The following is a 24,726-nucleotide window of genomic DNA, read 5'->3' as shown; positions in this document are numbered from 1 at the left end:
TGTGCCTCTTTCCATCCTCTTTTATTACAAAACAGTCCCCATGAGCAAGGTTTCCCTTTCAGTCCCTTACATGTTCTTAGGCTTCGAGATGACACCGTCAGGGTAGCGCTGCTTGAACTGGGCTACCACGTCTGGGTCCAGCAAGTGGATGCCGTCCAGCTGGTTCCCCAGGGTGATCCTGGCCAGGACAAGAGTGGGCGTTGGTGGGGGAAAGGACATCGTGGGCCTGTCCCAACCCTGCTGCTAGGCTGGACCCAGGAGTCGCTCCCAGCAGCCTCTCCCATTTCATAGACACTCACCAGTTGGGCTGGACATTGTGGGGCCGCCCAAAGAGCTCAATCTTGCGGGTGCCGGGCGACAGGCGCTCAATCATGCCATAGATCTCATCGGGCTTGTGGCTGGTGGAGCGGACCTGAGGGGAGGGGGCAACACTGAGTGGGGGTTCTGGAGGGAAAGGGGAGAACAAGGGGGATAGGCACAGCTGACTCACCTCTGCTACAATGACATCGCAGTCCAGGCCCCGGTTGAAGCCCTGGGGGTTCCCCTTGACCCCAACCTGCCGGGGACACAGCTGCTGAGCTTGGTGCATGGGCAGCCGTGGCTCAACTGAGACCCAGGTCCAGCAGCAAACCCCCTCCCTGCACCCACCAAGTAGCCGTGCTCAGCACCAGGCCCCCAGCCCCTACCAGGCAGTGCTCCTTGCCGTGGTTAAGCCAGTGCCCTGTACGCCCTGTGCGGATAATCCGCTGCAGCTGGTTGGTTTTCACCCAGATGATCTCGTCCACCCGCTCATACCTGGGGGGGGGTAGAGATCAGATGGGAAGGGTGCAAGGGGGGATACGTGGGGGCACACAGACTTGTACACACTCACCCCCAAAGGTTGAGGCACTCACGTCCCAACTCCATGGCCCTGTGGGGGAGACAGCCCCAGTGAGACCCTTGACCTGCATCGGAGATACCCATGACCCCCCTGAGCCAGGTCAGCCCCTCCCAGACCCTCAGTACCTCCCAGTGACCCAAAGGAAGAGAAAGCCCTCATCCTGTAGCACGGGGATGTTGAGGCGCCGCATTTCATCATCTGTTAGCGTCCCATAGGGCAGCTCCATGTGGATGTCCCAGGGTGGGTCAGCCATCACTACTGCAAACTTCCCCAGGATGCTCACATCTAGGTATCGGATGTCACAGCAGATCCACTGGGCCGGGAGAGAGGTGTAAGGGCAGGCTCCTATGCTCTATTTCCCACCCCAACATTCCCCTGCCCAGTTTTACAGGTCCCTGCCAGCAAGCATCCCTTCAGGCAGTGGGCACCTGGGGTGGGAAGAGACGGTCAGCGCTGGCATCACCACCCATGGCTTGTGGCAGGGCCAGCTCCTGGCCAGGGTTGTGGTCACGGGTGCCAGGGGCACCGGGGTCAGCACAGGCATCGATCTCGTAGTGCACATACTTGCAGGTGTCCATGTGGAAGCAGGTGTTGAGGAAGGAGCAGTCGCCCAGCGACTCGTCTGTGTGCTTGTTGATGATGCGCCTGTAGACCAGGGTGGTGGGTGCGTATGGGACACAGGTGTCCTGGCCCCTGTCCTACCCCTCACGCAAACCCACTGGGTACTGGGGGTAAGGAGTGGACCCAGGAGTCTGGGTGCCCAGACCCGCCCTCCCCACCAATCAGCGCACTTTGGAATCTGAGCTCCCAGCTCTCAACCCCTGCCCCCTGCAGAGCTGTGGCAGGGAATGGACATGATGGAAGGGGTGTTGGTGTGTGCGCATGTGTGCACACAGGTGTATGTGTGTGCACGTCTCTCACCTAAAGTGCAGCTTGCGACAGGGCCGCTCAGCGCCCGTGGCTTTCACGCACTCCTCCTTGGTGCCGTAGTCACAGAATTCCTGCACCTGGGCCCGGCCTCGCGACCGGAACTTCTCCACAATCGACTGCTCCTTAGCCGTGGTGGTGTTCAGCAGCTCCAGAATTTCCTGGCTCACCTGGGGTCAGCAGGGAGGGGTCAGCTGGGCCCTGGATATTGGGGGTTCCTCCCTCCAGCACCCCTCCCACACTCCAGAGCCAAGAAAAGAACTTAGAAGTCCTGGCCACTAGCTCCCTCTGCTCTAATTGACCCACTCCCACACTAAAGCCAAGGCAGAACCCAGGTGTCCTGGTTTCCACATCCTCTGCTGTAATCCACTATTGCCTTCCCCCAGACTCTAAGCTGGGAAAAGACCTCAGGACTTGTAGGTTAAAGAAGGAAGGGGTACAGACACAAAACCCTTGCTCCACCCCCAGCTGGGACAGAACCCAGGTGTCCTGGTGCCAGGCCCTAACCCCCCGCAGACCATACTCCTCACCCAGAGCTGGGATAGAACCCAGTTTTCCCTCTAACTCACTAGCCCCTATTGCCCTTCTGGAAGCTGAACTGAGGTGTCCCGCACCTCCTGCCCCAACCCTCCTCCCCAGTCAGGGGGCTGCACCTTCTTGCTCTGCTGCTCCTTGGTGGACTGTTGGCTGAGCAGACTCTCAATCTCCAGGTCCAGGTCTGATGCCTGCTTCCGGGATTTCTTGGCTGGCTCCTTGGCAGGCTCTGTGCTGGTTGTGGCACTGGGGGTGGCGCCGGCCGGGGAGGAGACAGCGCCCCCACCCTCCTGGTCCGCACGGCGCTTGGCGGCCCCAGCCTCAGCAGGGCCCCGGTGCTCGGCCACAGCACCTATCATGGCCGAGAGCTTGGAGTGGTCGGCGTAGGTGACCAGCGTTGGCTGCTCCTCGTCATCCTGCAGCAGCCCCCGGCGCACCTCTATCAGCTCCTGTGCCGCAAACTTCTGCAGCAGGCTCTCCACACTGCGTGGTGTGGCTGGTGCCTCTGGCTGGAGGGGCAGGGCAGGGGAGGCAAGATTACTGCACTAGCCAGCAGAGGGTGAGGGGCTTCAGGTCAGCCCCACATTGGGACAGGGGTGAGCTGGAGGGCAGCACCCAGCCAGGGAGTGATGAGGGGGTGTCTGAAGTCACCAAACCACAGGGACACCAGAGGATCTACATTGTGAATGTAGTGGGGAGGCCAGGCTTGCCCCAGGTTTGCCTGCATTTGACCCCAGAGGGGTAGGGGTGGTCATATCCGGGGAACCAGGACACCTGGGTCCAATCCCAGCTCCAGGCAGGCAGCGATACCTGGGGGGGTTAATGCCTGGGCACCAGGACGCTTGGTTGTGCACTGGCTCTGTGTGGGGGTGGGTCAGTTGGAGCAAAGAGAGCTTGGAGGCCAGGACTCCTGGGTTCTTTTCCTGGCTGTGGAAAAGCTGGCAGGGGTGGGGCAGAGACTGGGGGTGGCAGGGGAGGAAACCCCAGTCTTCCAGGGCCTGCTGCAGGGTGAAGCCCAGTATGGTGGGCATGGGTGGGAAGGCGAGCGGGTAGCCGGGCGCACCGTGGAGATGGCCAGGCAGATGGCGACAGCGTCGGTGGGCAGCGCCAGCCCCAGGTCAGCCAGGTGGTGCAGCAGCTTCTTCTCCAGCTCAGGGTCGGTGGCCAGGTCACGGTCACGGGTGCTGGCCGTGGCGCTGGGTGTGGGCGTGGTGAGCACAGGGCTGTCGCTGCGGAAGGGCGGCGTCAGCGCCAGCTCCGGGTTGCGCAGGTCTGGGGGCAACAGGGGGTCAGGGCGTCCACAGCCGAGTCCTCCACCCTCTGCCCCCCCCCCCAGCAACCTCTGACCCCTCCACAACCCCTGCCCAGCTCTGACCCCCAGAAGCTGCTGTGACCTCTGATCCCCTCGCTCCCATGACCCCAGCCCCTTTGACTCCACTCCTCCCCGTGACCTTTGACCTCACCCCCTCCCCAGCACTGCCCCTTGACCTTCGCACCCAACGGGTCCTGCTTCCGCCGCCGCTGGAGCCGCTCCCGCAGCGAGTCCAGCTGCTTCTTGTGGGCCTGGATCGAGCTCCATGTGTCCGACATGGTCCCGGCAGCTCCAGGCACCGCCCGGGCCCCAAATACCGCAGCACACCGGCAACAGGAAGTGCCGCGGGGGGCGGAATTCAAAGGCGGACGGCTGGTGTGCAGACATACCCAGTTCCAAAATGGACCCCCAACATACATTTGCCCATAACCAAAATGGCCACGGCAAAATGATGGAGCTGGCGTCAATGCAGAGCTGAGTTCACGAAAAATCTACCCCCGGAAACATTTCCGGCTTTAGCTCCCAGCTTGAAACGCACTCCGGCATCTTGCGGCGGCCATTTTGGTTACGGGTATGGGCGCCTGTTGGCAGCCATCTCGGAAGCGGGCACGCTTGGTGTCTACGCAACGGCCGTCTATGGTTGGCTATGGTTATTTACCGAACGGCTGTCGGGAACGGCTGTCACTTTACGTCTCCCCCGTGGCCATTTTTATCATGGGCGTCAGCCATATTTCTTATGGGTAAGCCGGGCGGCCGTATTAGCAATTAGGTTCAGCGTTGTGCACGTGGTCCAGCATTTTAGAGACTGGCACCAGAAGCCTCGCTTTTTCCGGGCGGCCATACTTGTTACTGGCAGCTTTGCTCTCACACAACTGTAGGGGTAGCCATGTTGATCACTGGCACCAGAGGTCGCCCTTCTCCTCCCCGTCCAATGGACGACCGGAGAGCGACTGCCCGCAGTCATTTAAAAAAGAAAAAAAACAGAACCCGCGTCACGTGGGGGGGTAGGCATCCATGTAGGTACTGGCCTGAGGAAGCGCTTGCCCTCATAGGGCGCCATGTTGACTACTGGCACTGGGCACCATCCCCAGAGATCTGTGCCCATTTCGGGTCCCAGCTGCCGCGATCCCGCCACGTGCCCTATCACCTTCCGCCCGCCTTCCTCCCTCGAGTACCCGCCTTCGTACCACGTGACCGGAAATGGTGGTGGGAATAAATCCGCCATATTGCTTGTGGGCAACCTTGTTGGATGCGGGCATTATGAGGGCATGGCAACCATCGTGACCCTGGCAGCTGCTGCCAGTAGCCACTGGAAGCTAAAGAGGCCATTTTGGATACTGGCAGCATGAGGCCTGTCCCAGCCTCATGAAATCTGTAGTCCCTGGTGCCCCCAAGCACCGCCCCCACCCCGATGCAGCCAGTTCCGGGGCGCAGCCCAGCTACACACACAGTGGCACATCCTTGAGGGGGCACCCTGGCTTCCTGGATCCTTCCCCCACACGCAGCCCTAGAGCCACTGCTTTAGGCCTCAATATCCCCCACCTCAGGGTGCAACGACACCCCCAGTCACCCTGCGCTGCGCTCCCTCAACCTTTGCTTCCTGCTCAGGGCAGCAGTGCAGGGGTTCAGAGAAGGAGGGAGGAAGGGCTTTATGGGGATTAGCACTGGGACTCCCCCTCCATGGAGGCCCCCCAGGGAGGCCCAGGCTTAAGCAGCTCAAGAGCATGTCAGGCAAACAGTGGGGGAGGGGAACAGAGCAGGGGCCGGAGCCACAGGCTTGGGGGTGGCGTATAGGTGCGTCCACCTCTTTACTACCTTCAAGTGGCATGTTTCCACCTTGTCCCCCCCCGCCCCATCACCGTCCCCAGCGAGAATCACAGCCAGCCACTGGGGATTTGTCAAACTGCTTTAATGTTGAGGCCAATGCAGACCCGACCTCCTCCCTGCCAGCATGGCCGGGATGCTTCTCTACACTAGGGGGCGCTCTGCTATGGGGGCAGGGGTGGAGCTGGGACAGGCCCGGCCACCCCGGCACAGGGGTCTCGCCTCCTGCCCCGTCCCTCCGTGCTACGGTTAGAGTAGAAGACTAAACTGCCGCTAATGTCGTGGTGGGTGGAGGCGAGGCCCGGTCTCCCTGGCAGACCTCGTGGTCTCCTGCGGCGTCGCCTGGCCGCCTCCCCCTGAGAGGAAGAGAGGAGAGGGGGAGGCAGGGTTAGCGGGGGAAAGGCCAGGTTGTTCCCCTGCACCCTCCTAACCCCTTCCCCGGTGAGGGATGCCTGGCCCAGGGCACGTGAGCCCTGAACCCACATCCCTGTGACCTCTGATTTGGCTCCACCTTGCTGCTTGACCCTTGACTCCTGTCCTACTGACTGACCTCCAGCCCTACCCCATGAGCCACCTCTGACCTCTGCCCAGTGGCCTCTACCTACAGCCATCTCCTGCCAAGCACATGCTGACCTCTCCCCAAGTGACATCTGCAACGACCCCTGCCCTGCTTGAGCGGCCAGAGCCCCCACCCCATCCACCACCGGCCCCTCACCACATATCCAGCCATGCACCCTCTCAGCCTTAGCCCCAAGCCACTGAATGACCTCTAGTTCTACCCACCCAGGAGTGACCTCCAACCCCATCTCCATGCCACCAAGTGATTCCTGAGCCCCCCAACCTTGAGCAACCTTTGACCTCCAAAGCATCTTAGCGAGTGACCTCTGACCCCACCAAGCCCCTCCCAGAATATGACTAAATAGGGATGGGGAGAGTCCCACTGAATGGGAGCAGTGTGAACAGGGGCCCTGCCCCATCCCTCCCTCCCTTCCTTCCTGCCACGGGGGGAGTGGGCCTTACCTGCCGAGTGGGCTACTAGGGGTTATCTCCTGAGCCGACTACTTCTCCGCCTTCCCTTGGCCATCTGGAGCCGGCTCACTGGGGGCCGGGGGTCCCAGTAGCAGCGTACCGGCAACGGGCTTCTCCTTGGCCTCAGCAGGGGCTGGCCGGCTGGGTGCGGGGCCTGGGCTGGGCCCATAGAGGGCCGGGGCCGCAGCAGTGAGGGCAGGGGCTCGGGCGGGCTTGGAGGCCAGGCCACCGGCGGAGACGAAGGCGGTATACTGGTTCCAGAAGGACAGGGGCCCCACGCCCACCAACTGGGCTGGCACGTCTCGCGAGAGGAAGTCCTGCAGCTTGGCCGTGCCCCCTGCCAGCACTGGCACCGGGCCCTCCAGGGTAGGGCGCCGGCCGCGCCGTGCAGGGCCACAGCCCCATGCCAGGGGCACCTGCTATGGCACGTGGGGGGAAGAAGTAACCTGTTAGTGCCCACAGCAAACGGAGGGGCCTGAGGGGAGGGGAATAGCTGGGGTGGGAACAGCCCCAGGTGCCCTTACCTGGTGGTGGGCAGCTAAGACATGCTTGCGTAGTGTGGCCCCGTCAGGGAAAGCTTCCTTGCAGACCCCACAGACCACGGCTGCCCCCTCCTGGGCCCGGCCGGCTCGTGGCTCCTCCACACTGGCCCCTGGAGCCTCCTTCTCCTCCTCGACGCCTCCTGCAGCTTCCCCTCCTCCTCTCTCAGCCTTCGGGGGGACAGGGTCCCCCATGGGGGGCAGAGGCGATCCCTCCCTGGGCGGGGGAGGGGAGCTGGGCTGGGCACTGCCCTCCCCTGCCCCTGCCGCCTTCCCAGAATCCTCCTCCTCTTCCTTGGCGGGAGCTGGCGGCGCCTCCCGTTCAGGGCTTGACACTCCCTCAGAGCCGCCCGGGGGCTTCTCGGCACCGCTGTCCAGTGAGTCCTCGTCGGTGCCTTCCTCCTCGTCCTCCTCCTCCTCATCTTCATCTTCCTCCTCTGACAGCTCCTCCTCATCCCGGGGCAGGGCAGGCCCCTCAGCAGGGGGCTGGGCGGGGGCTGGGCGCGGTCCCTCCCCTGTGAGGGTGGTGGGGGGCTCAGGGAGCAGGGCGCCATTGGGGATCTGCCCGCCTAGGTGCATGCGGACGTGCTGCTGCAGGGTGACAGCGTTGGTGAACTTCTTCTGGCAGATGGGGCAGGAGTTGTGGGCACGGGCGGCTGGGCTGGCCTTGTGGCCGACGCAGTGTGCCCGCAGGTTGCCACGGGTGGAGAAGGCGCGGCCACACACCTTGCAGCGGTAGGGGCGCTCCCCACCGTGCTGCCCATAGTGCAGCCGCAGGGCCCGGGGGCAGCTCAGCACCCGCAGGCAGATGACACACTGGTTGGGGGCAGCCGTGCTGCCGGGGGAGGTGCTGGCCATCAAGGAAGAGGAGGATGAAGGGGCTGGGGGCGAGGGGGCCGCCGCCGCGGTGCTGCCCACCCCGGGCGTAGGGGGTGCCTGGCGATCGATCTTCTCCACCAGCTGCTGCAGCTTGGAGGTTTCGGAGGGCGAGGCACCCAGAGGCTCCAGCAGACATGGGAAGGGGAAGCCGGTGCTGCCCGCCTTGAAGTGGCCGGCCAGCAGGGCCCAGCCGGGCAGCTTGCCCAGGGGCAGGCGGGCAGCCTCGGCCTCCCGGCCCGGAGGGGTGTTCTCGTCCCCCTTGGCCCGGCCCTCGGCCGCCTTCAGCAGCACCAGCTTGTTGAAGACGGGCAGGGCCTGCGGGGCGGTGGGGGTGGCCGCCCCGGAGAGCAGCGTGAGGCTCTCCGTGGCACTGAGGCCCTTGCGGGGCTCAGGGGCTGGGGTCGGGGGCTCCTCGCCCGGTTCGGCCTTCTCGGGGGGCACGGACATGCCATAGGGCAGCCCGGTGCCGGTGAGGACGTAGTCGAGGTGCTCAGGCACGGGGTGGGGGTTCATCTGGACGTGGGGGTACTTCTCGCGGTGCCGGTGGAAGTGCACCTTCAGGTTGCCACGGGTGGTGAAGCGGTTGCCACAGACGTTGCACTTGTAGGGGCGCTCGCCCGTATGTGACCGCAGGTGGATCTGCAGGGCGCTGTCGCTCCCAAACACCTTGGCACAGAAGCGGCATTTGTGCCGCCCACCTGCTTTATCGTCGGGCCCCGGCTCCACCGCCCCGGCCCCGTTCTTGGGCCGCAGGAGCCCTGGCGAGGCCGCCGGCTCCAGGCCCCGGCTTGCGCCCAAGCACTGGGCGGCCAGCAGCCCCGTGGCCGGGAACGCTGGGGCCAGCAGTGGCTCGGCCTTGGGGCCCCGGGGGAAGGGATGGTATAGGTGGAAGAAGGCGGGCTTGGGCAGCTCCGGGGAGCCGGACGCCGGGGTCCGTCCTGGCTCGGCCTTGATGGAGAAGACGGGCAGGGGGGCCTTGGCGGGTGGCGGCGGAGGGGCGGCAGCGGCGGGCGGCTCGGGGGCAGGCCCTTGGCCCAGCGAGCCCAGCAGCAGCACCTGGCGGCAGATCTCCTCCGTCATCTGCATCTGGTGCAGCTGCCGCTGCTGCAGCACCCGCAGCTCCTCCAGGATCAGGGGGATGTTGAGGTGGCCGCCCGGCGGCGCGGGCGGCGGGGCTGCGGCGGGCGGCGGCGGGGGCGGCGGCGGAGCAGGGGGCTCGGGCGCGGCGGGGGCAGGCGGCTCCGTCTCCATGCCCGGGGGGCTCTCCGGCCGGGGCTCCGAGGTGGACGAGGAGGAGGACGAGGAGGAGCTGCCGCTGTCGGCCGCCGGGGGCTGCTCGGCAGGGCCGGAGGAGGGCGCCGCCTCGTCGCCCGTGTCCCCTGCAGGGAGAGCCCGGGAAGGGGGTCAGCCCTGCACCCCGGACCCCCGCGCTCCCCGCCGCCCGAAACCCGCCAGGTGCCCTCGGTCTGCCCCGGCCCGAGGCGGGGGGGCTCCGATGGGGAGGAGCGCACCTGCCGCCTCGGCCATGGCCTGGCCGGAGCTCGCTGGGCCGCGGCGCCCGCAGGAGCAGGAGCAGGAGGAGGAGGAGGAGGAGGAGGAGGAAGCGGGAGGAGCCGAGCGGCGGATGCGGGCGGGGCGCGGCGGCTGCAGGGACCTCTGGTGTCCGGAGCGCCGCGGCGGCCCCGGGCGGGGACACGCGGGGACCCCGCACCCGGGGGGGGGCACGGGACACACCCGCCGCGGGGCGGGCTCCCGGCGACACGGGGTTGCCTGGCAACCGCACAAAGCGGGGGGGCACGAGACCATTCATAGCCCCGCCTGTGTGTGCACGTGTGTGTGTGTGCACGTGTGTGCGCGTGTCACGCGTGCGTGCGTGCGGGCGGGGGTGGCGCGCGGGAGGTGTCCCCGGGCGGGAGAGCAGGTGCGGAGCGGAGCGGGGCGGGGGCCAGGCGCCGGCGCGTCCCGCCTTGCACCCACCGTTGTCGGAGGCCGTGGAGCCGTCGCAGTCGGAGATGAGCTGCTGCGGCTTGCGCTGCTTGCGGCGCGACATCCCGCGGCCGGGGCCCCCCCGGGCCGGAGCCTGCGGCGCGGCGGTGGCTGCGGCCGTGGCCGGGCGGCCCGGGGCCGGGGCCGGGGCCGGGGACACGCCCCCCTCGGCCGCGCCGCTCATTGTGCGGCCCCAAGTGCTCGTCCCGCTCCGCTCCCGCCGGCTTTTGTGTGGCCGCGGGATGGGGGGGCGCCTTAACCCCTTCCTGCCCCGCGCCGGCCGCCGGGGAAGCGCGGTCAGGGGCGGGCAGGTCGGGGCCGGGCCGGGCTCCGCGGGGCAGGGGCTGCGGCGGCGGCGGCCGCGGGCTCCCCCCGGGGACGGGCAGGCGGGGGTCACCGCCCGCGGGGAGGGCTGCGGGCGACCAGGGCCCCGCTGCCCAGCCCAGGCCTGTTGCTGCCCCTGGGGGAGCCGCGGCCCTCGGCAGGCCCCTGCGCCCCCGGCCTCCCAGGCCCTGCCCCGCGGGCCCCGCCGCACCCTCTGCCCCCGACCCCGCAGCGGGGTGCCCCGGGCCCCTCCTCCGGCTCCCCTGCGCCCGGCCCGGCCCTTCCCGGAGCTCTGCTTCCCCCCTCTCCCTCTTTTCGCCGCTCCCCCGTGGCCTCCCGACCTCCCCCGAGCGCCACAAAAGCGGCTCCCTCGCTGCGGGAATGTTAATGAATCCCCGGCACAATGGGGTGAAAGACTTGGCTGGCACTGGCTTGGAAAGAGGGAGGGAGGGAGGGAGGCGGGGGAAGCGGGCCCCCTCGGAGGGGGCGCAGGCGGGCGGCCGTGTGTGGCAGAGGGGGGAGGGGAGGGGAGGGCATGGGGGCCTGGGGAGCCTCCCCGCCCCTGTGTCACCCCACACCGTGGGGCTAGTGGAGCTCCCCCCCCCCGGAGGGGCAGTGAGGGGTCCGGCCCCCCCAGTCCTTCTCCCTGGGTAAAGGGCTCCCTTGCCCTGTCCCCCCGGGGCCCCTCCTATCCCATTTATTCTCCCCAGAGAGTCATAGGGGGTCTGTACTGCAGTGACCTTTGCCCTTTCAGAGGCCCTGGTGGACGTGGGGTGGGCAGGAGGGCTTGTGTACTTTTGCCCGTTGCCCGGGTCCCCCCCGCAGGGAGAAACGCTACCTACCTACCTACCTACTTACCTGGCTGTCTGTCCCCATATTCCTCCACCGTGCTCTCTCATTGCCATGCTCTCTGTGCTGCTGGTGCATGCAGCTAGGGTCCCACAAGCACCCAGGATCTGGCTATCTGTGACCCCAGGATAGGGCTTGCAGAGAATGGGGCAGGGGGCTGAGAAGAGGGGCGGGTGAAGCTGAGGGAAGGAAGGGGAAGAAACCCCCAGCTCCTCGCTGCCGGCTGCCTGTGCTCTCAGCAGCGCTGTGGCAATGAAGGATCAGGGGGTTGTGAAAGTAGAGGGAGGGGGGAGAAGTCAGGGTGTAAGATGGCTGGAGCAGCACATCCAAAACCCAAAGCAGCTGCTCCAGAGGTGGGGAGACAGCCTGAGCATGCTGGGTGCTGGCCAGAGAGGTTTCTCTCCCCTGTCATGCTTTGCAGCTGGGTCCAAGGGCCATTACCTTCCTGCCCAGACCTGCGTTCCCAAACATCAGGCCATAACAAAACACATCTGGATGGAGCAACATCAGCAGCGAACCCCAGTTGGGCAGAAAGGCAGGCGCAAAGTCAGCTCCCGCCTGGATTTCCACATGAGAGGCAGGCACGAGCGCATCTGGAATGCTGGATAGCAGGCAGCCGTCACCCACATCTGGACGGGGAAAGGGTATTCAGTGAGACAGCCCAGCACGACTGCTTCACACGGCAAAACGCCAAGCCACATCTGGGATTCATTCATAGACTGTAATCGGCAATTATGATGCAGCTGTGAGCCACATCTGGGTTTGTGCAGAGGAGACAGCTGGGAACTGCTGCGTCTGCAGGGGTTAGTGGGATGCCACCGTCAGTCACATCAGGATTTGTGGTTCTGCTAACAGCATAAGTCACCACCTGGATTTAATGGATGAGACATAAATGCAGACCGCATCTGGGCTGGTAATTACAGTGCTGTCATGAACCATGTCCAGACCGGAGAGATCCTGCAGTCTCAGCTTGGCCAGGGGCACATCTGGTTTGAAGGGTTGTTCCATTTGGGCTGATTGATGCAAAGAGACCACAGCTCTCAGTGGAACCAGGAGAGATGGCGAAGTCCCTCAAGAGAGGAGTGGGGACAGTGGGGCATCTGGGATGGCTCACCATGCACATTTGTCCATCCCATTGCTCTGGCCTGTTTGGTCTGTCGGTGCCTCTGTTGTTGCTCATGCCTGCTTGCTGGTGGCTGCTTCTGCTCCTGTTCCAGGGAGAAAATCTGGTGATGAGAGGCATGGAAGCAGCTCCCTCTGGCTTTTGCTGTGCTTCCTGCTCAGCTTGTGAAGTCCTTTCCTGCCTCCCTGCTCTCTCTGAGCCCGTGAGTAGTTTCCTGCATCTCCTCCATGCTCACACACACCCTTGCTCGGGGAGAGGTCCCAATGTGAGCCTCAGGTCACTCAGCCTCCTGGCCTCTCTGGGGAGCTTCTGGAATAAGTTGTGGCTTTTCCAGGACACATTTCCTCCTCGTTGGATGTTCCTCTGATATCCTCCAAACTGCGTCAGGTCCCTGAAGGACAGGAGTTGCCTTTGATACAGGAGGCAGGCAGGCAGGGGGCTCATGCTTCTAGGTGTCTTTGGCTTGTTTGTGGGAGGCATTTCCTGGACCTTCAGATACGGGTACAAAAGGCAGGCAGATGATATCCATACATCCATCCTTACACACACCTCTGTTCGTCTGTCTCCAATCAGGCCCCTTACCGCTCCTGTGTTCTCCCCAACCCTTGGATTTTTAGTAGCTGATGAGGTTTCCAAAGCTGCCCGAGGCATCTGAGTGCCTGACTTTTACTGCAGTGAGTGAGGATTGGGTACCTGAATCATCTGGCTGATGCCGATGCTCCCGTTTCTAGTGCTGCTTCCTGGATTGCATGACCTAACATACCTGATGCAGCCTGTTCCTGACCTCTGGCTCCATCTGCGGCCACTTGGTGTCCCAGGAGCTCAGGGCAGCAGTGGTGAACAACTCAGGCTGTGACTCGGAGCTGCAGGCTCCCAGCTGAGGTCTGTTCTGGGGCCTGCAGTAGGCGACCACCCCAGCCACTCTTATAGGAGAGGGAATCCCAGCATGAGCACTTCCAGGCAGCTTTACACCAAGGGAATGAGATGGTGTCCCTTGACCTCTGGACAGCATCCCTGCAGACAGTGCCCAGCACCACCGCACCCTGAGACCCACACTGCACAGGGGAATCCACGACCCTGCTCAAAAACCCTTGCCAGCCTACCCGCCTCCTTTTCGAGCCACTGAGCTGTCTGTGGGGCACAGAGCTAGCAGCCAGCTCTCCATGGGTGGCTACGGAGTATCCAGATGTGACCTTTGCCAGCCCTGCTCCCTCCTGCCCTGTCCCCACTGGATGTCTGCCTGTCCATGTCTGTGCTGGCACTCCTCTCCCTAATGCTTTCCCAGATGCCCTGAGAGCATAACGTGCACTATGTTGTTCCAAGTGCAATGGCCCAGACCAGAGTGTGCCAGCCAGGAGGGTCAGCCAATGCCAGGGAAGGGGGTACCTCTCACATCAACTGCATGTACCAGTCTGACAGCTTTTATGGATTGGCCTAGCACTGACAGTGGCCTGGGAAAGCCCCAGGGCTCATCTACCAAGCAGGGGTCAGTCAGCAGCAGCGGGGGTGACTCACCTCATTCCTACAGCCTTCTTTGTCTCTGTAACACCCAGGCCTTGGATGCTGCCTTGTACCTGGGCACTGTGGGGGCACAGTGCCTGATGACACTTCCTGAGCAGTGCAATATTTTGGGGGCAGAGGGGTGAGTGTGCTGGGGGAGGAGACACTTAGCTCTTCCCCTCTCACCACCCCTTACCCTGGCAGGGGTGAAGTTTCCTGCTGTTGTTGTGGGGGAACAAGCCACTCCCTCCTGCCTGCAGAGATCATGGGGATCTGGGGCCTGGCACCCTATTTCCAGTCTGTACTTCACCTTCCTGATGATGATTCAAATTGTCCCAAGGGTTAATCAACAGCTCCTTGAAGACCCGCATCTTCTTCCTAGCCTGATTTCATTTCTACCCAGAACATTTGTTATTTCCCCTCCCCCAGCAGTATAAAGCAGCCACTAGTTAAACCCCTGTGGTGATGGGGTGCTTCATGAATACGTAACACAGAGACAACCCTTGCCCCAAGAGGCTTGCAGTCTGGGGGAACAGGGCAAGGGACTGGTGCTGCAGTAAAATGGGGCAGGGGACAAGCTAAAACTTAACCAGGACCCAGCTCTCGCCTCACTCAGTGGGATCCAGAGGGCTCCACCGCATGGGTGTCGCTACCGTGTAGGTGCTTGCAGCACAGGGTCCAGCAATCCTCAGCTGTCTCCATGACCTGGTGTGTCTCTAGCCTGGACAGCTCTGGTTGGGGACTGGGCTGCCTTCTGCTCCTTGCATCTTATCCAGAGCAAGAAGCAGGCATGCAGGGGAGCCAGGCACATCTGGACTCCATGTAATCCCCCATAGGTACCCTGTATCCCTGCTGCAGTGCAGAACATAGTAAGCAACTGGAGAATTGCCCTGAAGCCTGAGCTGTCTCTGAATAGATGCCTACTCCTCCCACCCTGTTTCCTTTCTGGGCTGCTGCCTAGGGCCTGAGATGTAGCACAGAGCAGCAGGGAAGACACTTTCTTCTGCAGGTCCTCAGACCAGACTGGGCTCCTCAATCTGCCTCTCTCCTCCTGTGGGTCTTTTCCCATCCCCCTCTCTGCCCTGGGGTTACTCTCTCTATCGCCCTCCTGGAAACAATGAGGCCCTTGGCTTTCCTGCTGGTCTTCTTTCTTTGTCTTCCAGGTGAGTTTTAACTGTGAGAGGGCTCCCAGCTGTGCCAGGGGAAAGGGGCAGGGACTCTGGAGAGGATGGGGGAGGGAATCAGGAATTTGGAAAAGTCTCTGGGAGGGGAGGGCAGTGGGACTGGGTAGGTGGGAGGAGAGAACAGGGGAAGCTACCCATCTGCTTGCTGGGCTGTCTGGCCATGTTTGATCTACCTCTGTCTCCACCCATCCATGCATCCCCGACTCTTTCTGTTGCAGTGTCAGGAGGGCAGGAGTCAGTGACCCAGGTCCGCTTGGAGGTGACCGTATCTGAAGGAGAGAATGCCAGCTTGGCCTGCAACTACACAACCAGATATGCCCCCTCCCTCCTCTGGTACCGGCAGGGTCCCAGCCACCAGCTGGACTACCTGCTGCGGGTTGATTCTCAGGGGGTGCTTTACAGGCAGGATGGCAGCCTGAGCCACCTGGGGGCCCAGCTAGACACAGAGCAGCGGATGGTTCTTCTGCAGATCCATGCTGCCCAGCTTTCAGACTCCGCTGTTTATTTCTGTGCCCTGAGTCACACAGGGCAGCAGCACCATCCTCCCTTAGTGCAAGATCCTCCCACAGCCCAGCCCTATTCCAGGCTTGCCTCCCTTCCCTCCTAGCAGTCTTGGGTTGAAGATGCATCTGTGCTTGGAAATCACTTCTCATGCGGACTCATTCAGACCATGATTGGGTCCTCACATCACCCCTTCCTCTTGGAAAAACAAGAGGCAGGGCAGGAGGTCTCTCTGTGCCTCCCCAGGTGCTCATTGCAATGCATGGGGGCCTTTCCTCTCTTCCTCTGGAGGAAGCTGTGTTAGTTGGAGCTGAGTTACATTTCCCTACAGCTGAATTGTTCTCAGCTGATTCATCATGCACAGCAACGAGAACCATCAGTGCCAGCTGCTGCATGGTCCCCTTCGGAAAGGGCTTGAAGTGTACATGTGTCCACAGCCTTAGATATTCTGGTTGTCAGAGGACACATGGTCAACAAGGGGGAGCCACATGGCAACATAACTATGGGTCTTGGCTGCTGACTTGGGAGGAGAGGGACGAAAAAAGCCAGAGGTGGATGTAGGGGAACCCCTCTGCCCATCACCTCTGCTGCTGTCACTCTTCCCAGCTGAGCCCACCCTGTGCTGCCAGTCTGGAAAGCTCTGCCCCAGGGGACAGTGGAGAACACAGCAGTTGCAGGCAGGGTACAGGGAAGGAGAGGGGAGGTGACGTGCCTTTGAGGAAGCTGGGAAGCTGGGGATTGTTACCTGCACTGGGGACTTTAAGAAAATCCCCAGAGATTTGCAGGCTGGATCCAATCTGAAACAGGGTTGTATCTGCACCACTGTGCTCCTCTGGATCCATCCTTGGCCACAGCCTCTGGACTGTAGAAATCACCACTGACCTACGCATGGCAGCTGCCCTGGAGGCCTGGGTGTGTTGTGAAGCCTCTAGCATTGTACATTATCTCTACCACTGAGTTTCATTGTTTCTCTATCCCAGAAAGGAGGACACAGAATGAGGCTCCTGGTTTGAGCAGCTCAAGGGCCAAAGGCACTGGGATCCAGGGGACTTGATCCCCAGATCCCCAGTTGCACCTGGACTTGGGTGCCTGACACCTCTCAAAACTCCAACTAGTGCCGAGGCTGAGCTCCGGGCATGTGAGAGCAGGGTATAATGCTCTGACTGGCTGGCAGAGGGCAGCAGCATCTCAGGCAAAACAGCTCCTTTGCAGCTGCTGAGCTGTGAAGAAGGAAGAACAAGGCTGGTTTTCAAAGTCCTGGCCTGCCCCCACCCTCTCTCTCCCACTAATCCAAGGCCTGTGTGCTCTCTCTCCTGGGTCCCAGTGGGCATGGGCATGTAGTGAACTGGTTGCCTGTACCTCCAGCAAAGTCTTTCTAGCGGCTGTATGGGGAAATGAAGTCTGCACTCTGAAGTGGGACGTTATTCTGTCTTGAACAAAATCTGATAGCTGGGGTTGGGCTTGGACAGTCAGGGAAGCAGGGGCAGACTTCTGCCAGGGAGGGGGAATAAGTCCTTGAGATAGCATCCTCCAGAACCAGGTTGACTCACAGTGGCCTGGCCTCCCTGAAACAGTATATGGGTGACACTAAACCATGGGGGAAATTGAGGGGATTTGTCCAAGACAACACCACTTGTCCACAACCCTTTTGTATTTAGACCTTATGCTCTGTAGGATATGGGTTGTCTCACTGGCTAACTGTGGCACTGGGCAGGGCCAGGTCTCTATTATGGGCTATGTACCATGCAGAGGGAGCAGGAATATTGCAGAGGAAAGAAAGCAGGGATAGATAGAGAGGCAGAGAGAGATGACGCAAGGAGAGAAAAGATATTTTATTTTTAATCACGGCAACGGCTTCTCATTTATGTCCTGGACTATCACAGCTACAGCACTCCACTCTATTTTATAACCACAGCATCTTAGTGAGTGCAATTGTGCACTTACATTCATCCGTCCAGCCATCCATCACTGGCAGGACTCTGTAATGACCAATGGTGATAGCTGTACAGTACATCATGGTTGAGTCTCTGCCTTAAACTCCTGGCAGTTCTGTTGCTCAGAGGATCAGAAGGGAAGTGGTTTGCCAGTTTGTGAGGGTGGCGGCAGGGAGGTGTTGTTTTGAAGCCCTGTGGTTCATACCGTCAGAGGCAGCAGTGTATTGGGGAGGGTAGTGAGGGTTAGGAAGATGGAGACACCATAGTGCTGGTCCTGAGAGCTCCTGGGAAAGTGGTAGACAGCTGTGAGCACCACCATGGAGGAGCTCCTGTCTGCGCTCTGCCTGCTTGGTGGGTAGGACTCTCTTTGCTTCTCCTCTGTCCAGTGCTTGCTATCATACTGCCACCCTTGGCCCTTGCAGAATGACAAAGGTAAAGGTCAGCAGTGGCTAGCATTAACCCAGCAGTGGGTACTGTTAACCCAGTTGCACCTCGACTTTTCACCCTTACCTTGTTCCAAGGAAGACTATTACTTTTTCCTTCCTTCTTTTCCTCTTTCTATCTGTCCATCCAGCCCACACACCTGTTCCATGTGCCTCTCCTTCCCTCTTCAGTGTCTTCCAGTTGATCCCTCCATCTTCCCTGGACCTCTCTTGCTATCACTTGTGACACTAATTGTCTGGGACCAATGCCCCTGGTTCCTGCTGCCCCATATAATCTGGGCATCACATTCCAGGTGGGGGCAAGATCCCCCTCCCTCACTCTCTGCCTCTTCTCCTCCAGGGGCAGCGAGATGGGCCCTGGCCCAGGTCTTCCAGCCACCCCGGCTCACCACTGTGGAAGGAGGAAAGCTCCTGATCCAATGCAACCAGAATGTCACTTCTGCAGATCAAATGTTCTGGTACCATCAGTCTCTGAAGGGGCAACGGGCCCTGATCTTCCTGGGGAGCGGGTTTGATGGGACTTCATCTGTGGGGGATTTCACCCTGAATGTGGACAAGGCCTCCCGCTTCACGAGCCTCACCCGGAATGGCACCAGGCTTTGTGATGCTGGCATCTACTACTGTGCTGTGAGCACACAGTAATGGGGGCAGAGGCACCAGCTGCACAAAAACCCCAGCCCAGCTTCCTGTTGAGCCTTCCCTCTGCTGGGCTTCACATCCCCCAGCCTCATGGACCAGTGCCCTGGTGTTGCAGGGTAGGAATTGATGTGCCCTCCTTGCTTGGAACAGGCTGTACTGGGAGTCCTAGGCTGAGTCCACACAGCTGGTACAGGGTCACTGACAGTAAATCTGGGGGGAGGGAGGAGTGGGGGCTTGTTTCCAGAGAGTCCAGAAACACCATCCTTGGGGAACACTTCTGTCATAGACCAGACAGCAGGAAGGAGGCCTGGGCTCAAAGTTTGGGATTTGACATCAACCTCATATTCTGGTTCCAGGCCCCCAAAGCCAGAAACCTGGGGAAATAACATCATGGGTGGATGCAGGATTTTGAAGAGAGGGGTGCAAATAGCAAGGTGCATCATCACATATAACGCAACCCATGTTTCTCCAGGTAGAAAGAAATTAGAGGGTTTACTAAGACGCCAAGGGCCTAGGGGTATGGGATTCAGGTGAAGCAACAAATATGCGCTCCACTGGAATGAGTTCAAAACAGTCTGCAAGGCTGTGAAATAGGAGCTACGTGACCAGCCACTGCTAACAGACAGCAGAATGGCAGACAAAAGGCTGGCTTGGTTAGCAGAACATCAAGATCATGAAAAAAGAGAGAAGGTCCTTAACACCTGAAGAATGAGGAGTTCAGAAAGGACCAAGTAGATTATGAGCCATGAAGTCAATCGACTCCCTCTGCACTGCCTGCCTAGAGATGCTGCTGCCACTGCTAGGCAGCTAGTTTTAAACTTTGAGTGGAGCAGGAAAAGGGGGGAGCAAGTGCACCCGTGCACTGCCCTGGATCCACCCCTGCCTGGGGTCTTCCAAAGTGATTCACGAGCAACATTCCATAGTCACTGGGTTGTTGATGGTGAAAAGAGGGGAAACAGCCTTACAGACACCTTTATCTATTAGATTTTAGCTGAACCCCCCATGGTTACAGCCTCTCACAGCCACTGGTAAACGAGCCCAGGGGAGCGACCACCTAGCCCATGTTGCTGGGAAGGGAGACTCACCCAAGGGGCACTGCCACCAATTCCGGCCAAAGGAGCACGCTTTGGGTAAGTAAGCCCATATCAGAGTTCTCTGCTGCTGGGAATCACTGCTTCTCAGTCTTCTCCATCAGAGGTCATCTCTGTTGGGAACTGTCCTTTGCTTCTGCTAGAGATCATGGCTGCTCCATGTCTAGAGGTCACAGCTCCTCCATGGCTAGAGGCCCCCCACTCCTCCCTGTGGCTGGGTATCACCACTGCTCCAGAACCCTCAACTTTCTTAGATCTACTCAAGGGCAGGGATGTGGTGGGATATTCGCTCTTTAAGAAGCATTGGGCAAGAGGCTTGTACCTCCATCCACTGAAAGCACCTTGTCCAAATTTGCAGATGACACTGAACTATGGGGTACAGTAAACACACTGGAGGGCAGGGAGGGAATTCAGGCAGATTTGGATAGACTGGGGAAGTGGGTGGATCAGAATAGGATGCAATTTAACAAGAATAAATGCAAGGTGCTGCACCTGGGGGAGAAAGACTCTCCAACACACCTATAGACTGGCGGGTCCCATTCTGAGCACCACAACACTGGAAAGAGATCTCGGAGTCTTGGTTGATGCAAAAATGAACATGAGTTGCCAGTGTGACAAGGTGATAAGCAAGGCTAACTGCACTTGTTCTTGTATCAGCAGGTGCATCACAAGCAGGTCTAGGGAAGTGACAATTCTCCTCTATGTGGCATTGGTGAGGCCGCAGATGGAGTACTGTGTCCAGTTTTGGGCACCGCACTTGAAGAGGGATGTGGATAACCTTGAGAGGGTTCAGAGGAGGGCTACTTGTATGGCTGAGGGCCTGCACGTATGAACCCTATGAAGACAGACTGAGGGACCTGAATCTCTTCAGCCTCCTCAAGAGGAGGCTAAGGGGCAATCTTGTGGCTGCCTACAAACTCATCAGGGTGGGGTCAGCAGGGAATAGGGGACACTCTGTTTACCAGGGCACCCCTCAGGGTTACCAGAAATAATGGCCACAGACTGAAGGAGAATAGATTTAGATTGGCCATAAGGAAGAAATTCTTTATGGTGAGAGTTGCCAAAATGTGGAATGGTCTTCCAAGGGAGGTGGTGCTTTCCCCTGCCTTGGAGGTGTTCAAGAAGAGACAAGACAGGCATCTGGCTGGGGTTACTTAACCCCAGTGCTCTTTCCTGCCTGCAGCAGGCGGTCGGACGTGATGATCTACCAGGTCCCTTCCAACTATAGAAAACTATGAAATCACTACTGGGTCTTGTACTTATAGACACTTTCCCTTGGAGGATAGGATAGAGGACCTCGCCTTTAGCCAAGAAGTAACTCCTGCCTGGAGCCTCTCCTGCACTTCACCCACCAGCATGTCAGTGCTGGGCCCAAGGATCATTCCTCTACACACCACAGTGAGCACAGTTGTCTATTCACAACAGACACGATCATAGCAGAGCACCTATAACATGAGCTGGATTTTATAGAGTTTTCCTTCCTCGTGAGGATAAACTGACTGATCAGCAAGAGCTGCTATGAGCCACATAAGCAGTGGACAGACTGGGGGAACAGAGAGGGAAATGTCTCTTTTGACAGAAAAGTCATATAGTGAGGAGAGCAATGGTTTAGGGAAGGACAGGGCCCTGATTTCTGCCAGGTCGATGTCCAAATAGTCTCACTGTGGCTGACAGGGACTCTGGTCTGGAGGGTGTTTTTCCTCCAGTAAACCTGGAGTTGGTGATACTGCTTGGTTCCTTGTGGCATTTGGCCCCTCCAACGCCCTACCAACCTGGCACATGGGAATAGCACTTCCTCTGCTTAAAAAAAAAAAAAAAAGGGAAAAAAGAAGCTGTGTCCCTGGTGATTTAATTAGGGAAAGGAGCACAACACTTGCAACAACTGGCAGCTTCAGCCGGTATCCTGCACAGAACCTGGAGTCAGGTGGAAGATGCCTGTGTGGAGGCAGGAGGTCTTATATTGGAGAGGCAATGGCAGCTCTAGCTTGAGCACCCAGCAGCAGGTGGAGAGAGGGCTGATAGCAGGTGGGGAGGATCTGAAGCCCAGGGGTGCCGGTCTTCTCTGCAGGTAACCACTCCATCTGCACTGGGTCCTAAAGGGAGGTTGCTGGGACCCTGAGCCAGGGCTGGGGTTTCCAGAAGGCCCTTGCTCCTGGCTGCACAAACCCATACCAGTGGGTTCCCTTTGGCAGGTGGAGTGTTCTTCCTCATCCCTCCTTGGGCTGGGTGAGCTGGTGGTCCCACAACCCTTGTCCAGAGGGTTGAATCAGTGACAACTATCTGCACCGGGGATCTAGCTCAAGCTTTTCTGTGCTGGGGGAAGGGAGCTCTCCCAGGTTCTCTCCTGGCTTCTGCCATGAGTTTTGGGAGCATCACCAAGCCCTGCATCTGCAACAGAGCCAGGAATTTCGGGTGCCTGATGTGACCCCCCCACCCTGTGGCTCTGCCCTCAGAGGAACTGAGTGGCCGACATCAGGGCGGAGTGGAGGTGCCTATTCCTTGTTTCTGTCAGTTGACTGCCAAAAAAAAGAGGTGAGGGAGGTGAGGTCTCCCCTCTCCTGCTTCCAATGGACACACAGTCCCTGGCTCCCCCACAAAAGCTGGTGAAGCCATTCAAAATCTTTCCCTGTAGAAGCTGAGAGCTGGTGTCTCCTGTGAGGCTGGTTGACTCTGCTCTGTTAGACCCAAAGGAGGTCTGACTGGTGTGCAGCTGTAGCATTGCACACTTGGCTTTAGCTGGCCTTGGTGGGGGAAGGAGGGCATCTCATCCTGCTTAAAAACCCAAGGCAGCTGCAGGGGCATTTCTAAGAGAAAGAAGACACGTAGGCTGTTCCTTGGCCCTTCTTCTTTCTCTACAGGAACATGAGCCAGGGTAGTTGTCCAGCACAGAGGCAGCTCAGGAGGTGACATCTGCACTCAGCCTAACTCTGAACCGATTCAGGTAAATCCCCTTCTGTCACCGCCAGCCCCAAAGTGATTAGTAGGGGGTGGCAAGGGAGGGGGGCAGATTGTCCACTCTGTCACCCTGCTTACCCCATAGTGAGTCCACACCTCTAAAGGTCTCCAGCACAGCAGAGACAGGCATTTGCCCTCCCACATGCCATGGGCAGAAACTCCCCTCCTTTCCCTACTTGCATGTATATTAAGGGGAAATGAATATTCACACCCCACAAATATCAAATGTGTTTTCTGGGTATTTCTGGCTGCTCCATTTATTTCACTGCCTCCCCACCTGACATTGCAGTTTCCCCAACATTTTCCTGGACTCACAGGTTTTTGAGGGCAGAAAGGGGCTATCCTGATCATTTAGCCAGATCTAGATGACACATTTTGGAGATTCCCACCCTGGCATCTATCCCTGCTTTCTCCTTTCCATCCTAGGGACCTGCACCATGGTTCTGAAAAACCAGAGGCTACATTCAGGAAGGGGTTGGGGGATCATCCAGTCTGCCCTCCTACATGCCCCCACCTGATACTTTCACTTAGGGATCCTGGAAATGAGCTCAGCAAGCCTGTCCCTGGACTAGAGCAGACCTTTTAGAAAGTCCCCCAATATTGGTCCTATGATGGAGTTTCTTTGCAAATCATCCCAATGGCTTATTCCCCTCTTTAAACATTTGCACCTTGCTTCCAGTCCCAATTGTCTGGCTACAGCCTTTCCTGGCTAAGGTGCCTTCTGCTATCAGGAATCTCCCCCCATGTAGGGAGCAGCTTACTGGGATCAAGACCATTCTTCCCTGCCTTTTCTGGGGGTGAAGTAGATTGAATTGTTCTTTGGGGCAGGTTTTTCTTCCAAAACTGGAATAATTTTTGTGGCTGCTTCCTGAACCCTTTCATGTAGACAGCTGTAGCATACGGGTGTGCATGTGTGTATGCATGCATGCATGTGTGTGGTATAATGACTTATTCATGATGTGTGCCTGGACTGGGCTGTTGCTTAGAATAATTGAGTTGTAAGCATGACCCCTTGGTGGGATCCAGTCATTAATAGCATTGCTAAGGGTCTTCTTTCCTCCCTCTCTCCTTCTCACTGTTAACATGCTAAGTAGGCTTATCCAAAGAGCTTAGGGGAGCAGGGTCCCATCCCTGTTCCCTCAAAGGGTCACTTGGACAGTATTCCTGCTTGGGGTTATCCAGATGCTTTCAGTGGCATCAAACACTGTCTGCCCCACTGCAGACAGCCTGGAAGTCCCTACCTGGGCCCCGGCTGGCCTTCAGGGCTCATACCGGCTGTTGGTTTCTCCCTTTCCCAGGGACCAGTTGTGGGTGTCTCCCTCTGTGCTGGCTGGATGGATGGGGAGAACGGGACGACGGTGACGCGCTTTGTGCTTCTGGGCCTCACGGCACGCTGGGAACTGCAGTTGCTGCTCTTTCCATTCTTCCTACTCATGTACCTGCTGGTGCTGGCTGGGAACCTCCTCATCCTGGTGACTGTGACTGGTGACCGGCGCCTCTACACGCTGCCCATGTACTTCTTCCTGGGCAACCTCTCCTTCATTGACATTTGCCATGCCACGGTCACTGCCCCCAAGCTGCTGTGGGACCTGTTGGCAGCTGAGAAGACCATCTCCTTTGGAGGCTGCATGACCCAGCTCTTTTTCCTCCATCTCTGTGCCTGTGCGGAGATCTTCCTCCTCACCATCATGGCCTATGACCGCTACATAGCCATCTGCCGCCCGCTGCAGTACCCCATCCTCATGCACCACTCACGGTGTGCCGGGTTGGTAGGTGGCCTCTGGGTTGGGGCCACCATCCATTCCCTGGCGCAGGCCGCCCTTGTCCTGCGGCTGCCCTACTGTGGCCCCAACATCATCGACAATTTCTTTTGCGATGTGCCACCCGTTATCAAGCTGGCCTGCACCAACAGCTACCAGACTGGTGTCCTCATAGTTTCCAACAGTGGCACCATCTCCCTCACCTGCTTTCTGGCCTTGCTGGGCTCCTACCTGGCCATCCTGGTCTCCATCTGGGCCCGGGGGGCTGCTGGGCGGTCCAAGGCACTGTCCACATGCGCAGCCCACTGGACAGTTGTGGTGCTCTTCTTTGGCCCCTGCATCTTCATCTACACACGCCCAGCCACCAGCTTCTCACTGGACAAGGTGGTATCCCTCTTCTACACTCTGGTGACACCTGTGCTCAACCCTGTCATCTACACCTTACGCAACCAGGAGATACAGGGCTCCATGTGGAAGCTGTGGCGCCGGGGGATCTACTCCTGGGGGGAGTAG

At 59.5% G+C, this 24,726-nt stretch overlaps 3 protein-coding genes across 7 annotated transcripts; 1 reads left to right on the top strand and 2 right to left on the bottom strand.

Moving 5' to 3' along the window:
- Nucleotides 1–5: 5 nt before the first annotated feature.
- On the bottom strand, nucleotides 6–4,086 carry METTL3 (methyltransferase 3, N6-adenosine-methyltransferase complex catalytic subunit). Of its 2 annotated transcripts, none has more exons than XM_090052056.1 (11): nucleotides 3,830–4,086; nucleotides 3,405–3,613; nucleotides 2,461–2,850; nucleotides 1,802–1,977; nucleotides 1,309–1,525; nucleotides 1,006–1,193; nucleotides 872–910; nucleotides 687–795; nucleotides 491–556; nucleotides 300–412; nucleotides 6–178 (listed from the first exon to the last, which is right to left on the bottom strand). In XM_090052056.1, the coding sequence occupies exons 1-11, from the start codon at nucleotides 4,038–4,040 to the stop codon at nucleotides 67–69; spliced, it is 1,830 nt and encodes a 609-aa protein (XP_089908182.1). In that variant the 5' UTR covers nucleotides 4,041–4,086; the 3' UTR covers nucleotides 6–66. The 2 variants fall into 2 exon arrangements, with proteins under 2 accessions (XP_089908182.1, XP_089908183.1); XM_090052057.1 differs by having other exon boundaries at nucleotides 3,838–3,970.
- Nucleotides 4,087–5,545: 1,459 nt separating this feature from the next.
- On the bottom strand, nucleotides 5,546–10,063 carry SALL2 (spalt like transcription factor 2). 3 transcript variants are annotated; one of them, XM_090051965.1, is made up of 4 exons: nucleotides 9,902–10,063; nucleotides 7,031–9,303; nucleotides 6,498–6,925; nucleotides 5,546–5,833 (listed from the first exon to the last, which is right to left on the bottom strand). In XM_090051965.1, exons 1-3 carry the CDS (start codon nucleotides 9,972–9,974, stop codon nucleotides 6,536–6,538), a joined length of 2,736 nt encoding a protein of 911 aa, XP_089908091.1. In that variant the 5' UTR covers nucleotides 9,975–10,063; the 3' UTR covers nucleotides 5,546–5,833; nucleotides 6,498–6,535. The 3 variants fall into 3 exon arrangements, with proteins under 3 accessions (XP_089908091.1, XP_089908089.1, XP_089908090.1); XM_090051963.1 differs by lacking the exon at nucleotides 9,902–10,063 and adding an exon at nucleotides 9,436–9,745; XM_090051964.1 differs by lacking the exon at nucleotides 9,902–10,063 and adding an exon at nucleotides 9,436–9,745 and having other exon boundaries at nucleotides 6,498–6,922.
- A 1,646-nt stretch (nucleotides 10,064–11,709) lies between these two features.
- LOC149862568 (olfactory receptor 4E2-like) lies at nucleotides 11,710–24,726 on the top strand. 2 transcript variants are annotated; one of them, XM_090051967.1, is made up of 2 exons: nucleotides 11,710–11,843; nucleotides 23,752–24,726. In XM_090051967.1, exon 2 carries the CDS (start codon nucleotides 23,788–23,790, stop codon nucleotides 24,724–24,726), a length of 939 nt encoding a protein of 312 aa, XP_089908093.1. In that variant the 5' UTR covers nucleotides 11,710–11,843; nucleotides 23,752–23,787. The 2 variants fall into 2 exon arrangements, with proteins under 2 accessions (XP_089908093.1, XP_089908092.1); XM_090051966.1 differs by lacking the exon at nucleotides 11,710–11,843 and adding an exon at nucleotides 20,696–22,439.

The sequence above is a fragment of the Crocodylus siamensis genome, chromosome 6, assembly GCF_052110815.1.
Source record: "Crocodylus siamensis isolate JL-2025a chromosome 6, ASM5211081v1, whole genome shotgun sequence".
Taxonomy (NCBI): domain Eukaryota; kingdom Metazoa; phylum Chordata; order Crocodylia; family Crocodylidae; genus Crocodylus; species Crocodylus siamensis.
This window is presented reverse-complemented; position numbering and strand designations above follow the sequence as displayed.

Bases quoted from the DNA above. Each gene is read 5' to 3' on its own strand.
- METTL3 (XM_090052056.1), bottom strand. From the start codon at position 4,040: ATGTCTGCACACCAGCCGTCCGCCTTTGAATTCCGCCCCCCGCGGCAC. The intron at 3,614-3,829 runs GTCAAGGGGCAG...TGTTGCCCCCAG, and splicing joins AGGACCCGTTGGGTGCGAAG to ACCTGCGCAACCCGGAGCTG. The intron at 911-1,005 runs GTACTGAGGGTC...TCTCCCCCACAG, and splicing joins TTCCTTTGGGTCACTGGGAG to GGCCATGGAGTTGGGACGTG.
- SALL2 (XM_090051963.1), bottom strand. From the start codon at position 9,730: ATGGTCTCGTGCCCCCCCGCTTTGTGCGGTTGCCAGGCAACCCCGTGT. The intron at 9,304-9,435 runs GTGCGCTCCTCC...CTCTCCCTGCAG, and splicing joins GGCCATGGCCGAGGCGGCAG to GGGACACGGGCGACGAGGCG. The intron at 6,926-7,030 runs GTAAGGGCACCT...CACGTGCCATAG, and splicing joins TCTTAGCTGCCCACCACCAG to CAGGTGCCCCTGGCATGGGG.
- LOC149862568 (XM_090051967.1), top strand. From the start codon at position 23,788: ATGGATGGGGAGAACGGGACGACGGTGACGCGCTTTGTGCTTCTGGGC.